The sequence below is a fragment of the Salmo salar genome, chromosome ssa08 (assembly GCF_905237065.1).
Source record: "Salmo salar chromosome ssa08, Ssal_v3.1, whole genome shotgun sequence".
Classification (NCBI taxonomy): Eukaryota; Metazoa; Chordata; class Actinopteri; order Salmoniformes; family Salmonidae; genus Salmo; species Salmo salar.
Window position 1 is genome coordinate 17,256,229 of NC_059449.1, and position 15,940 is coordinate 17,272,168.

General features: G+C 42.2%; 1 protein-coding gene across 9 annotated transcripts in view; it reads right to left on the minus strand.

The window, feature by feature from the left end:
* Positions 1–1,470: 1,470 nt before the first annotated feature.
* Positions 1,471–15,940, minus strand: part of LOC106610313 (nephronectin) — a 53,012-nt gene continuing 38,542 nt past the window's right edge. For all 9 annotated transcript variants that reach the window (XM_045722879.1, XM_045722885.1, XM_045722878.1 and 6 more), the window contains 4 exons: positions 11,148–11,237; positions 9,400–9,498; positions 8,401–8,660; positions 1,471–3,089 (listed from right to left, as the gene is read on the minus strand). In XM_045722879.1, coding sequence (XP_045578835.1) covers positions 2,979–3,089; positions 8,401–8,660; positions 9,400–9,498; positions 11,148–11,237 — 560 coding nt within the window. In that variant the 3' untranslated portion in view covers positions 1,471–2,978. The remainder of the gene's footprint in view (positions 3,090–8,400; positions 8,661–9,399; positions 9,499–11,147; positions 11,238–15,940) is intronic.

Here is a 15,940-nt window from a genome sequence, read left to right on the forward strand (position 1 = left end):
TGATGGGCTTAGGTCTGTTAAATTGTCTGTCTTAAATGGTGTGCCCCAAGGCTCTGTACTTGGTCCTCTCTTATTCACTATTTATATAAATAATTTAGACAAAAATGTCCAAAATGCACAACTTCATTTTTATGCTGATGATACTGTTATTTACTGTTGTGCATCATCTCTTACAAAAGCTTTCCAGAACTTGCAAACTGCTTTTAATACTGTTCAACATACCTTGTCTCAATTGAAGCTTATCCTCAATACTGACAAAACTAAACTACTGGTGTTTTCTAAAGCAAGAAATAGACCTCTGAACCTTTCACCTATTACTACCTGTCAGGGCAAGGAGATTGAGGTTGTAACCTCATATAAATATCTTGGAATTTTGATTGATGATGGCCTCTCTTATAAAATGCATATTCAACAACTTAAAAAAAATTGAAGCTGAAATTAGGATTTTATTTTAGGAATAAGGCTTGTTTTTCTTTTGAAGCCAGAAGGAGGCTAGTATCAGCTACATTTATGCCTTTACTAGACTATGGGGATATTTTATATATGAATGCTTCCGCTCAGTGTTTGAGATCAATTGACACCCTTTACCATGGCACTTTGAGATTTATTTTAAATTGCAAAACCCTTACGCACCACTGCACTTTATATACCAGGGTTGGCTGGCCTTCTCTAGTCACTCGTAGGCTCAGTCACTGGTATACTTTTATTTACAAAGCCATTTTGGGTTTACTACCTTTTTATTTGGGCATTTTTATTGTTCAGAAATGTGGTGGATACTCTCTTCGTTCGCTGGACTTTATCCTGCTAACTGTTCCAAATGTCCGAACTGAATTTGGTAAAAGGGCTTTGCGCCATCGTCTTGGAATGCCTTACAAAATACTTTTAAACTGGAAGAACTTGTCCCGATTGGTATTTTTAAATCACTGATGAATGATCTTGAGACTGATTCCCTGACATGTCAATGTTTTTAATTTGCTGTTTTTGATTTTGTTATATTCTTTGTTAATTCTATGGTTTTTACTAGATTACTTGTAGTTTTTCATGTTGTTTGTCTAATTTTTGTAATGACTTGGCGCTGCCTATCTTGGCCAGGATGCTCTTGAAAAAGAGATTTTAAATCTCAATGAGCCTTTCCTGGTTAAATAAAGGTTAAATAAAATAAATAAATAAATAAATTTGATACCAGTCCACTAATTCTGCTCCAGCCATTACCACAAGCCTGTCCTCCACAATTAAGGTGCCACCAACCACCTTTGCGACATAGCTACCGTAGTAGGTCAAAGTTATGTGCCGGAAAACTTTAGTGGAACATGGGTGGAGTGGTCATTGTGGTGCTCATGTGAATTTTTGGCTTCAGACAAATGCCTAGTTCTCACTTAAAGCATTGCTTTTTGTTTTAGATTTGATGTAAAAGTGTGTCACACAGAAAAGACAAAGACAACATGACAATGACACGCTTAGTCAAACATGTATCAGTCAATGTCCTTTTATTTACATAATTGGCTGAGTATATGAGAATTTGGTGAACTGATCCATGCATATAGTACAGTTTGAATTTCCAACAGATCAGAAACTTCATTATGGCAGATGACACAATAATGCAACTGTGTACTGCAAAACGTTAAAAAACTACAGAGGAAGCGATCTAGTAATTCAACATAAAACATGAACAGATATGGTCATTTATGTACTGTAAACAGCCTTGTATTCCCACAAGGTTCAAATGTTTATCCATATATTGATCTTGAATTATAGAAACAAACGAAAACCATACATTTTTCAACTCCAATTAATACTTAAGTCTGAATTTACATAAACGTATAAACCACACAGCTTAATATGAGCATGAAAGTGTTCTAGAATATGTACACACGACTACATTTACAATAATACACTGGGTGAGAGCCAGAAATCGTTGATACTGTCATCGCCAGTACAACCAACTTGCACTTAATAGAACAAAGCACATAGAGAGAAATCACGGTCAATTTTAAAATTCAGAATTCATACGCCACTTCTCCAAGACCCATTTCAGAAAGTCTTGGAAATAATCCATTAAAATAAAACAAATCTTGCAGTGGGAGAATTTGTTTTTATCATAATGGCTTATCATGTGAACTTGCGTACGGTTGTAGCAATAGTAACATACGAGTGCCTCAGCACTAGTTTTACAGAATTTGATTTGTCTAAATAAACTGAGCAGGGTTTGGATTTTTCATTCTCCCCATTATCATTACAGATTGGTGTCTTCTCTTGTTGTCCCTGGGTCGCGTTCATTAGGGCACAGAACAGGAAATGTTTTAAAATGCTCTGTAATGGAAAATGTAAATAATTGTTTCTTATTGGACAAGCCCTCGTAGTCCCTCCCCGTTTCAGTCAGTTTTTCCCTGTTTGGTACCTAACGAACACGACGCAGGTTAAAACAGTTAGACAATCTAAATGATGGATAGCAAATAATCAGATATGGCTTCTGACTAAAATATGAAAGCAAGATGATGAAACATCGATGAAGGCCTTTGGGCGGTGTGGTTGGCTGGGTGGCAGTGCTCACAGGGACGTTTCCAGGGTTACCAGGGGCATGCACAGGTTAATAGTGAGGGACCGGGTGATGGAGAGTTGGAGAGACTGGGTAGAGGTGGTGGGTGGTGGGGGATCACATGGCGGACCCTCTTTCTCCCCTGTGGTTTGGGGCAGTCTTCTTATTGGTGGACAGGTTTGGTGCAGTCTTGTTATTGGTGGACAGGTTTGGTGCAGTCTAGTTATTGGTGGACAGGTTTGGTGCAGTCCTCTTGTTGGTGGACAGGTTTGGTGCGGTCTTCTTATTGGTGGACAGGCAGAGAGAAATGCTCCTTCTCCCCAGAGGTGCTCTTGGACCCTCTATGGGGGTCCAATCAGAGTCTGCTCCACCCTGGGCTCTATCTTCTCTCCACTTCTCTCTTTCTTTCTCTCTCCATCTCTGTCTCTCTCTGCTGTGTGTATTAATGTCTTCTCAGATTGTGCTCCTCGGTGCAGGAACCTTTTCTCAAGGTGATGTCATCCACGGCCATCTCTCCGCTCCGGCCGCGCCCGCGCTCGCCCTTCAGGATCACCTGGGAACAACAACACAGCACAATAAATACGTTATTTAGCTTATATAGCACTTTCGATTACAAAATCTTATCTCAAAGCACTTGAGAAGCAAAAACAAAACAAAAAAAACAGGTACAACTAATTATCAAAATGGAATGTGAATGGTGTCTAGTCAGCTTCAGACAGAGGTGGCATGGAAAGGCAGTCTGCTATGACTTGAGAGGAGGGGGGCATCGATGGTTAGCCAGGGAGAAAGGCAGTCTCTGATATGGCTTGAGAGGAGGGGGGCATCGATGGTTAGCCAGGGAGAAAGGCAGTCTCTGATATGGCTTGAGAGGAGGGGGGCATCGATGGTTAGCCAGGGAGAAAGGCAGTCTCTGATATGGCTTGAGAGGAGGGGGGGCATCGATGGTTAGCCAGGGAGAAAGGCAGTCTCTGATATGGCTTGAGAGGAGGGGGGGCATCGATGGTTAGCCAGGGAGAAAGGCAGTCTCTGATATGGCTTGAGAGGAGGGGGGCATCGATGGTTAGCCAGGGAGAAAGGCAGTCTCTGATATGGCTATATAGTAGAACATCAATTGAGGACAACCATGATTCAAACACACACTCCAATAACCAACGTACCAGTCGTTGCTAAAGGTCAGTCACAGATGGCAAAGTTAAGTGTGGTGTCAGACATACTACTGTATACTGCTTTATACCTTAGGAACAGCTGCTCTTTCTATGGCATAGACTGACCAGGTGAAAGCTATGATCTCTTATTGGTGTTACTTGTTAAATCCACTTCAATCATCAGTGTAGATGAAGGGGAGGAAGGATTTTCAAGCCTTGAGACAATTGAGACATGGATTGTGTATGTGTGCCATTCAGAGGGTGAATGGGCAAGACAAAATATTTGAGTGCCTTTGTACGGGGTATGGTACTAGGTACCAGGCGCACCGGTTTGAGTGTGTCAAGAACTGCAATGCTACTGGTTTTTTTAATCTCAACAGTTTCCCGTGTGTATTAAGAATGGTCCACCACCTAAAGGACATTCAGCCAACTTGACAGAACTGTGGGAAGCATTGGAGTCAACATGTCAGCATCCCTGTGGAACGCTTTCGGCACCTTGTAGAGTCCAAAAATTGAGGCTGATCTGAGGGAAAAAGGGGGTGCAACTTAATATTAGGAAGGTGTTCTGTATATATATTACTGTATACTGCTTTACACTCTCTATATACACTACTGTATACTGCTTTACACTCTATATACTACTGTATACTGCTTTACACTCTTTATATACTACTGTATACTGCTGTAACCTGTTTTACACTCTCTATATACTACTGTATATTTCTTTGCACTCTCTATGTACTACTGTATACTGCTTTACACTCTCTATATACTAATGTATGCTGCTTTACTCTGTATATACTACTGTATACTGCTTTACACTCTATGCTACTGTATACTGTTTTACACTCTATACTACCGTATACTGTTTTACACTCTCTATACTACTGTATACTGCTTTACACTCTCCGTATTCCATTGTATACTGCTTTACACTCTCTATATACTACTGTATACTGCTTTACTCTCTATATACTACTGTATACTGTTTTACACTCTTTATATACTACTGTATACTGCTTTACACTCTCTATGTACTACTGTATACTGCTTTATACTCTCTATATACTGCTGTATGCTGCTTTACTCTTTATATTCTACTGTATACTGCTTTACACTCTCTATATACTACTGTCACCTGTTTAACTCTCTATATACTACTGTATACTTCTTTACACTCTCTATATACTTCTGTATACTGCTTTACACTCTATATACTACTGTATACTGCTTAATACGCTCTATATGCTACTGTATACAGCTTTACACTCTAATATTATTACATTTTTTTACTTTACCCCCTTTTTCTACACAATTTTGCGATATCCAATTGGTAGTTACAATGTTGGCTCAGGAGAGAAGGTCGAGAGCCATGCGTCCTCTGAAACATGACCCTGCCAAGCTGCACTGCTTCTTGACACACTACTCGCTTAACCTGGAAGCCAGCCGCACCAATGTGTCAGAGGAAGCACAGTCCAACTGATGACCGGAAGGCAGCTTGCAGGCGCCAGGCCCACCATGAGGAGTCGCTAGAGCACGATGAGACAAGGAAATGCCAGCCGGCCAAACTCTCCCCTAACCCAGACAATCAAGAGAATGCCAAGAGTGTGCAAAGCTGTCATCAAGGCAAAGGGTGGATACTTTGAAGAATCTCAAATATAAAATATAACACTTTTTTGGTTAACACATGATTCCATATGTGTAATTTCATAGTTTTGATGTCTTCACTATTATCCTACAATGTAGAAAACAGTAAAAATAAAGAAAAACCCTGGAATGAGTAGGTGTGTCCAAACTTTTGACTGGTACTGTATATATACACTACCATTCAAAAGTTTGGGGTCCTTGTTTTTAAAATAAAAGCACATTTTTGGCCATTAAAATAACATCAAATTGATCAGAAATACAGTGTAGACATTGTTAATGTTGTAAATGACTATTGTAGCTGGAAACGGCTGATTTTATAATGGAATATCTACATAGGCGTACAGAGGCCCATTATCAGCATCCGTCACTCCTGTGTTCCAATGGCACGTTGTGTTAGCTAATCCAAGTGTATGATTTTAAAAGGCTAATTGAACATTAGAAAACCCTTGTTCAATTATGTTAGCACAGCTGAAAACTGTTGTTCTTATTAAAGAAGCAATAAAACTGGCCTTCTTTGGACTAGTTGAATATCTGGAGCATCAGCATTTGTGGGTTCAATTACAGGCTCAAATTGGCCAGAAACAAAGACCTTTCTTCTGAAACTCGTTAGTATATTCTTGTTCTGGCTGAGAAATTAAGGCTATTCCATGCGAGAAATTGCCAAGAAACTGAAGATCTGGTACAATGCTGTGCACTACTCCCTTCACAAAACAGCGCAAACTGGCACTAACCAGAATAGAAAGAGAAGTGCGAGGCCCTGGTGCACAACTGAGCAAGAGGCAAGTACATTAGAGTGTCTAGTTTGAGAAACAGACGCCTCACAAGTCCTCAACTGGCAGCTTCATTAAATAGTACTTGTAAAACACCAGTCTCAATGTCAACAGGGAAGAGGCAACTCCGTGATGCTGACCTTCTAGGCAGAGTTGCAAAGAAAAAGACATATCTCAGACTGGCCAATAAAAAGAAAAGATTAAGATGGGCAAAAGAACACAGACACTGGACAGAGGAAGATTGGAAAAAAGTGGTATGGACAGACGAATCTAAGTTTGAGGTGTTCGGATCACAAAGAAGAACATTCGTGAGACGCAGAAAAAATGAAAAGATACTGGAGGAGTGCTTGACGTCATCTGTCAAGCATGGTGGAGGCAATGTGATGGTCTGGGGGTGCTTTGGTGGTGGTAAAGTGGGAGATTTATACAGGGTAAATGGGGATGTTGCAGAAGGTAGGCTATCACTCCATTTTGCAACGCCATACAATACCCTGTGGACGGCGCTTAACAACTACCATGCCAATGGTCTGCAAGGCTGTAATTGCTGCAAACGGAGGATTCTTTGATGAAAGTAAAGTTTGAAGGACACAAATATTATTTCAATTAAAAATCATTATTTATAACCTTGTCAATGTCTTAACTATATTTACTATTCATTTTGAACTCATTTCATGTATGTTTTCATGGAAAACAAGGGCATTTCTAAGTGACCCCAAACTTTTTTAAAATAAACTCAGCAAAAAAAGAAACGTCCTCTCACTGACAACTGCGTTTATTTTCAGCAAACTTAACGTGTAAATATTTGTATGAACATAACAAGATTCAACAACTGAGACATAAACTGAACAAGTTCCACAGACATGTCCGGGAACTCGTCCAGATATGGAATAATGTGTCCCTGAACAAAAAGGGGGGGGGGGGTCAAAATCTAAATTAACAGTCAGTATCTGGTGTGGCCACCAGCTGCATTAAGTACTGCAGTGCATCTTCTCCTCATGGACTGCACCAGATTTGGCAGTTCTTGCTGTGAGATGTTAACCCACTCTTCCACCAAGGCACCTTCAAGTTCCCGGACAATTTTGGGGGGAATGGCCCTAGCCCTCACCCTCCGATCCAACAGGTCCCAGACGTCCTCAATGGAATTGAGATCTGGGCTCTCTGCTGGCCATGGTAGAACACTGAAATTCCTGTCTTGCAGGAAATCAACACACAAAATGAGCGGTATGGCTGGTGGCGTTGTCATGCTGGAGTGTCATGTCAGGATGAGCCTGCAGGAAGGGTACCACATGAGGGAGGAGGATGTCTTCCCTGTAACGCACAGCGCTGAGATTGCCTGCAATGACAACAAGCTCAGTCCGATGACGCTGTGACACACCGCCCCAGACCATGACGGACCCTCCACCTCCAAATTGATCCCGCTCCAGAGTACAGGCCTCGGTGTAACGCTCATTCCTTCGACAATAAACGCGAATCCGACTATCACCCCTGGTGAGACAAAACTGCGACTTGTCGGTGAAGAGCACTTTTTGCCAGTCCTGTCTGGTCCAGCGATGGTGGGTTTGTGCCCATAGGCGACATTGTTGCCGGTGTTGTCTGGTGAGGACCTGCCTTACAACAGGCCTACAAGCCCTCAGTCCAGTCTCTCTCAGCCTATAGCGGACAGTCTGAGCACTGATGGAGGGATTGTACGTTCCTGGTGTAACTCGGGCAGTTGTTGTTGCCATCCTGTACCTGTCCCACAGGTGTGATGTTCGGATGTACCGATCCTGTGTAGGTGTTGTTACACGTGGTCTGCCACTACGAGGACGATCAGCTCTCCATCCTGTCTCCCTGTAGCGCTGTCTTAGGCGTCTCACAGTACAGACATTGCAATTTATTGCCCTGGCCACATCTGCAGTCCTCATGCCTCCCTGCAGCATGCCTAAGGCACGTTCACGCAGATGAGCAGGGACCCTTGGCATCATTCTTTTTGTGTTTTTCAGAGTCAGTAGAAAGGCCTCATTAGTGTCCTAAGTTTTCATAACTGTGACCTTAATTACCTACCGTCGGTAAGCTGTTAGTGTCTTAACGACCGTTCCACAGGTGCATGTTCATTAACTGTTTATGATTCATTGAGCAAGCATGGGAAACAGTGTTTAAACCCTTTACAATGAAAATCTGTGAAGTTATTTGGATTTTTACGAATTATCTTTGAAAGACAGGGTCCTGAAAAAGGGACGATTCTTTTTTTGCTGAGTTTATATATATATATATATATATATATATATATATATATACTGTATATACACTACTGAATACTCACACTCTCAAGTCCCGTGCCCCACAGTGTGATCTGGGTATGTCTCCAGCCGCTGCCCCCCGTCCTTCCCCACACGGCCGGGCTGTACTGCTTCCCTTTCTTCACAAACACCTGGAGCATACCCACATGGTGTCCTGCCAGCTTGTGGCGGAACGACAGACACAGGTTACCGTCGTTCCAGGGAGGAGTCAACGGGAGGACCAGGCGCGCCCCTCGCCCGCTCTTCTTGTCGCTCACCTCAGGGATGGTGAGGTATTTTCCACCTGTGGAGAGGAAAGAGGAAGAGAAAGTGACATCACAATCAGGGTAGTGTTCAATAGGAGAAAACGGGGGAAAACGTTTGGAAACGAAGGAGATGCTAGAACACTGGTTTTAGTTTTCAGATGCATGTGTCTCAATCAGGTGGCTTCATCTTTTCGTTATCGGCAGCTCCATTTTACAGAATATTGTCCTCATTGAAATTCGTACCGAAAACCCCCCAAAATGTCCTCCTGGGTCTATAAAGTTACACTACTAAAAAGAGTCAGAATAGACTGAATTAAATTTACTCTTGACATATGATTGAGTGGAACCATTGCAAAAAAAAACACATCTTGTTTTCTCTGAACCAACTGTCTGCCTGTAATCAAGTGTTTTGATTTGAATACTGTTGAATAATGCAGTCTCTTCAAAAGGCACTTGTTTCTCAATGAATAATAACCACAGCTAGATCTACCAAGGATCAGACCTTCCTGTTGTAAAACCAGCAACACACTTTTAGAGACAATGTTCTAATATGAAAAGAGAACTTCTGTGCTTATCATTAAAATGTTAGTATCTGAATGCAAAAGTGAGGTTAAAGGGTTAGTCAACTTTTTTGAAGTTGACATGTATGTTATTTTTGCCTTCCCTGAGGAAATATTGCTTCCTCTGAACCATTTGTAGCAACGTCCAGAATAATCTGGTTTGCATTAATCTGACTAGCAAAAAGTAAAGTCTAAAAAAGTGAACTCTGGTTCTTACCAGATGGGTCCGGTGTTGTCTCCCAGTGCAGGTCGCCATCCTTGTCCCGGATCCAACCGCAAAGGCCATTATCAAAGGAGCAGCTCAGGTAACCAGCCTCTGAAGAGGAATTTAAACAACATTGTTTCACATATTTCAAGTACCTTTACCCCACAAAAGCTCTCCTTGCTTGAACGAAGCTCACACAAAGGCTCTCCTTGCGTGAACGTGGCTCAAATCCCTCCTGCTGTGTGCCTTTGATTCCAATGGATGCAGCATCATTTCCATTCTCTCTTATGTATATGAAAGAACATAGAGAAGATGTGAAAGAAAGGTGGTGAATGCACAAGTTATTACAGAACAATAAATATTGATTTCTCAAGAGCGGTGGACTGAGAGCGCCGTGATGGATGAAATGGGAGCGAACTGATCTGAATTGCCTGCAAAGCAAGCCTTCATTTCACAAAATAAATCTGATGATAACTGTGTGTGGGTTTGTGTGTGCGCGTGTGTATGTATGCTTGTGTGTTTATGTGTGTGTGTGTGTGTGTGTGTGTGTGTGTTCATCGAAGTGTGTCAGCCACCATATCATTTCATTTAGCCACTCCGCATAAACCATCAACTGTAACGGCTGTCGTTGGGAATGGATGACCAAAACGCAGACGGGATATGAATGTTCATCTTTATATTTAATTAGAATAAAGTGAACACAGAAAACAAGAAAGACAGGTGACAGTTTCACAGGCTATACAGAATATAGCAGTGCGAAAAACAACAACCCACAAACCCCAGGTGAAAAACACACTCCTAATATATGACTCCCAATCAGGAACAACGATAACCAGCTGTTCCTGATCGGGAGCCACACAGACCAACAAAGAAACAGACATACTAGAAAACACATACAGAGACTTCTTCTGCCACGTCCTGACCAAAAACTACACAACTACTCCCTCTGCTGGTCAGGACGTGACATCAAGAAATACATTGTGGTCATGACAGTGAGTAATCGGATACGAATGATCATTTCGATTTTGATTTATTTGTTTTGGACATAAGCCATAATAATTCATGCATCGCAAGTACAAATTGTGTCTTGAGATGAAACTAGCATTCATCATTTCAACCCTGAACATTGGGTCGTGAAAAGCACTTAACAGGATCATTCTCTGAGCCAATGAAAGCACTGTTTCACGCCAAACTGCTGATCCGATCATGTACGGCATGCCAAAATAAGCCCATAGTGGAATCATTAGGCAATTTAAATAGTGTTTTATTGACATCAATAAATCACATAAGCAAGCCCCAGGTGTGGTGGATAACGTTCTCAAGTACCAAGAGTACACTGCTCTTCCTTATTCAAGTGTGTGTGTGTGTGTGTGTGTGTGTGTGTGTGTGTGTGTGTGTGTGCGTCAGCGTGTGTGTGTTTGTCTAACTGCCGCATCAGTACCTGTGGAGGCTGCTGAGGGGACGACGGCTCATAATAATGGCTGGAACCATGTGTTTGATGTTGTTGATACCATTCCACTCCAGCCATTACCACGTGCCCGTCCTCCCCAATTAAGGTGCCACCAACCTCCTGTGGTCGTTACATTAAACCTTCAACTCAACCAATTAATCAATCAATCATGAAGCAATGCATTCTGGGTATGTGTCATATAAACAAACAGGACAAATCTAATCTGTGACTTTCCTGTGACAGTCCATCAAAAACACACCAAGTCACTATCATATCTTTCCCTTCGTGTTTGACAAATGTTTCTGTTTACCTGGGTCATCCTTCGATTCGTCGGCCGTGTTGCCCAGCTCAATGTCAAAGTCGACCCCCAAGACGGTGTTGTGATCATGGTTACGCGGAACTAGGGGAGCAAAGAGAAAAAACGGAATCAAGAGGTTTTAAGGAAATGAATAAGTGTTTGTGTGTACGCGCTACATTGACAGAGAATACAAAATACATATTTTGTTGATAATGATAGATAGTAGGGAGAAGAGCAATATCCTCTGGGATATTTGGCTGTTAATCAGCACACCTATCTGGCAGGTGAATATGTTCTCAGACAGGTTTGACCACCGCTATATAAGAGCATGAAAATTGATATCAACCCTCAAAGATACGATATAATTTGGATAGAGACAAAATACATGGCACCTGAATGAGAACAAAAACACATTCATACACTGCAGTACACTGTACTACAAACGGGTTCACATATTAGGTCCATTCTGCCTACTGTACTCAACTCTGCTAATTCAGACCCTATGATTGGTAGACACAGCGCAAGGGGTGGGGGGGGGGGTCTTCAGCTGTTTCTGATGCAATGGCCGTGTAAACGCTGTGACGCACGCACGCACACACGACCCTGGGGCCCCTCTCTCGTGGCACAGTAACACAGCCACTACTGAAATAACCCTCAGTCTCTACTGACATAACTGTGGTCATACTGCCTTATATACTGGAATGCCAAGTCGCCCCAATGCCTAAAAGGTCACAGGTCAAATGGAAACATGGGAGTTTGTGGGAGCTTAAGATGCACCTTACTCTAAGTACAGTACTTCTTGTCTAGCTCAACGTCACTCAAAGTCCTATTGACCAGGTTTAACTTGTCAAACATGATGTTTAGATTAAGTTGCCTATGGAAAATGATATTTTGACAATGACAAAATCTCAAAGAAAAATAGGATTGATAAAACATAACTGCCAACACCTCAATTAGGGTACGATACACTGATACTGTTCCAAAGGCACGACACTTGACGTCTGAATCCTAACCCCTGGCTCTCCCACCCCACCTTGTGTTCTAGCAGTCTACTTCATTTACTCCAGTGTTAGCCACTAGCTTGGGCCACTCCTGACCTGACATTGATGTAGCACGTCAGCCTGTCTGTCTGCCTATCTGTCTGTCTGTCTGTGGAATCAGGAAGCAGAGGGCTGTGCACAGATTCCCTGGCAAGACACCAGGCTCTCCAGCAATGCCAGGCATCCAGGCCATAGACGTATTCAGGCCAAGGAGGAAGGGGAAAGGGGGGAGGGGGGGAGGACCTCCCTAGGAGCTACATTGGCTGAGCGTGCTACTGTACACTCTTAGAAAAAAGGTGCAATCTAGAACTAAAAAGGGTTCTTCTGCTGTCCCCGTAGGAGAACCCTTCGAAGAAAACCTTTTTGGTTCCAGGTAGAACCCTTAAGGGTTTCATTTAGAACCCTTCTACATGGAACCCAAAAGAGTTCTACCTGGAACCAAAAAGGGTTCTCCTACGGGGACAGACACAAATTTTCCATACGCACAAAAAGCTTATTTCTCTCAAATGCTGTGCACAAATTTGTTTACATCCCGGTAAGTGAGCATTGCTCCAAGATAATCCATCCACCTGACAGGTGTGGCATAACAAGAAGCTGATTAAACAGCATGATCATTACAAAAGTGCACCTTGTGCTGGGGACAAGAAAAGGCCACTCTTAAATGTTCAGTTTTGTCACACAACACAATGCCGCAGATGTCTCAAGTTGAGGGAGCGTGCAATTGTCATGCTGTCTTCAGGAATATCCACCAGAGCTGTTGCCAGAGAATTGGATGTTCATTTCGCTACCATAAGCCGTCTCCAACGTTGTTTTAGAGAATTTGGCAGTACATCCAACCTGCCTCACAACCACAGATCACATGTAACCGCGCCAGCCAAGGACCTCCACATCCGGCTTCTTCATCTGTGGGATAATCTGAGACCAGCCATCCAGACAGCTGATGAAACTGAGGAGTATTTGTCTGTAATAAAGCCCTTTTGTGGGGAAAACCTAATTCTGATTGGCTAGGCATGGCTCCCCACTGGGTGGGCCTATGCCCACCTAGGCCTACCCATGGCTGCACCCCTGCCCAGTCATGTGAAATCCATAGAATAGGACCTAATGAATTTATTCCAATTGACTGATTGCCTTATATGTACTGTAACTCAGGTAAATCGTTGTAATTGTTGCATGCTGCGTTTATTTTTATTTTCAGTATACAACTTGAACCCAGGTCTGCCCTACTGAAGTCCATGGCAGTTGGACACGATAATGTACAGCTCCACTTTACACTGTGAGAAACAAAGGGCTAAGTATTACTTCAGGGAATCAATCTCCCTCGGCCAGCAGCTGCACTCCCACGCTTAATAAATCTGATTTACTCCACTGTGTTAGACGTCCTTGTCGCTAGCGCTCCTCTTGACCCTGTCTTGTTTAATTCTGTGGCAAATATTTGGGCAGTCGACGGGGCTTAAAGCTCAAGAGGGGATTTTCACATACTCTGCTAACCAAGCCAAGCACAGGCTTTTTCAATGCACAAGTTCCTTTTTTTGAATGTGTCTTAAAGGGATAATTTTCTGGATTTTTACCCAATTCATAATTGTTTTCTTACCTCAACAGAAGTTAAGTGTTTTTATTAGAATTTAAATAAAACCTTTATGGGAAGCCGTGTGAAGTAAACAATGCATGGGATGTGAGTATGAACGTGTGACAAACAAATTTGGGGAAACACTTCTCTTCCAAAATTGTACTTATATTGCAACAATATCACTCCAGAATATCTGTTTACTCTCTTGAGGTAATAAATAAATTAAGATTGGGATAAAAACCTGGAAAACGATCCCTTTAAAGAGGAATTTGATTAGCCGATGGTGACACATTTATGAAATGTTTGTGTGGGTAAGAAGACAGAGTTTTCCTGGGGTACTTCTTTGCTGCGACCACTTCAAGGAATGAATGGAAGGGAGGATGTATCTTCAAAAGGATTCCAACAGGACCAAGAAAGTGGTTAGCGCTCAATCCCTCTTCCTCAATGACTGGCACGCGTCATCAGCTCCACCTTGACTGATCAGCACAGCCTCAACAAGACAATTACAGGGCAATCTACAGAGTCCCAATTACGAGCTAAAAGTACTAAAACTTATATTTTACTTTACAAAACGTTTTACTTCATTTACTTTACTAAAAGTAAACAAACTGAAATGTATAAACAAGCTGATGCTTCCAAGTTCTGAACAACTTAAAACATTTTTTTTTTTACCTTTATTTAACAAGAACAAATTCTTATTTACAATGACGGCCTACCCCAGCCAAACCCTAACCCAGACGACGCTGGGCCAATTGTGCACTGCCCTATGGGACTCCCAATCACGGTCGGTTGTGATAAAGCCTGGAATCGAACCAGGGTTTGTAGTGATGCCTCTAGCACTGAGATGTAGTGCCTTAGACTGCTGACCACTCGGGAGCCCAAGTCTGATTCAAGCTTCTGCAAAGGACAACAGAAATCTGACAACAGTATTCCTTATGCTTTGACGATCATTCTTATCCTCTTGAATCACAAATCCAATTAAAATATTCTATTGATATGGCCGGGGCATTGTCCTTTCCTCTCCCTCTCATCTCATTCAAACAACACATTTCAAAGACATTCTCCGAGGCTATTCAGCTGAATATATGGATGTCTTCCTCCAAATAACGCAAACTGATGTGAATGCAATCTACCCGCTAGTTTTTTTAATTTTCTAATTATGAGGCCATCTGGCTAGGTCGGTGGGAAACACGATCTATCTCACCTCCCAGCATGCACCATGGCTGCTGCACCGCCACCCTTTCATCCTCACAGCCTATTGATGTCAGAGGGCCTTGGCGATGACTTTTAATCAACAGCGTTCAAATAGGCACTGGGATTTTCAGATGTTTTGTATTCCAGTATTATATTAGTCTGATTGCAGATCTGTTTGTGCTGTCTTTCCAGAACAATATAACGTCACATTGACCATTGGAGCTGGCAAGACAGATCTGGTACCAGGCCAGTGTGTTATAGTGCAGGCTAACTGTGTAAGGTCAAGTCTGATCCAATGAGAATAAAGGTGTCAGACTAGTACCAAGTCTGCATTTTTTTGCAACTAGGTGAATTATTGTCAATAACTGCATAGCAAGTGGTATTATCATATGGTGAGCCTATGCTATGACCACGAATGTTCCCCCAAAAGCCATGGGCCTGTAAGGTTTCCATGAGCCTGTATGGTCCGTCTTGAGTTCTCTACCTGCCCTTAACTGTGTTAAAATAATGTTTCTCTAGCCTCTATTACCCCCCCCCCCACCCCCCCATACTGGCCTAGATAGATAGTGGAATATACTTTGGCAAAAGACTGACAATCCCCCTCAGTTCAATGGCATTCAGATGTTCTCCAGTTTCTGTTGAAAATGGGTTAAGATAATAATACACACGTGATTTCTCTGGACCGCTTCACAACTGGCTTGTTGACAGAGAGACATAAAGTGTTTTCATTTTGTCATTGGGAATGGTTGGATGGACATATTTCACAATCATGCCTGATATATTACGAACTGGATGAAAGAAATATGCATATGTAAATGTGATCACATCCAGTTGGCAGAAACTTGTCAAGCGTCTTATCAAGTTAACTTACATCTGGACGTTCCGCTAGCGGAACACCTGCTCCAATATCCAATGATGGGCGTGGCGCGAATTACAAATTCCTCAAAAATACAAAAACTTCAATTTTTCAAACATATGACTATTTCACAGCATTTTAAAGACAA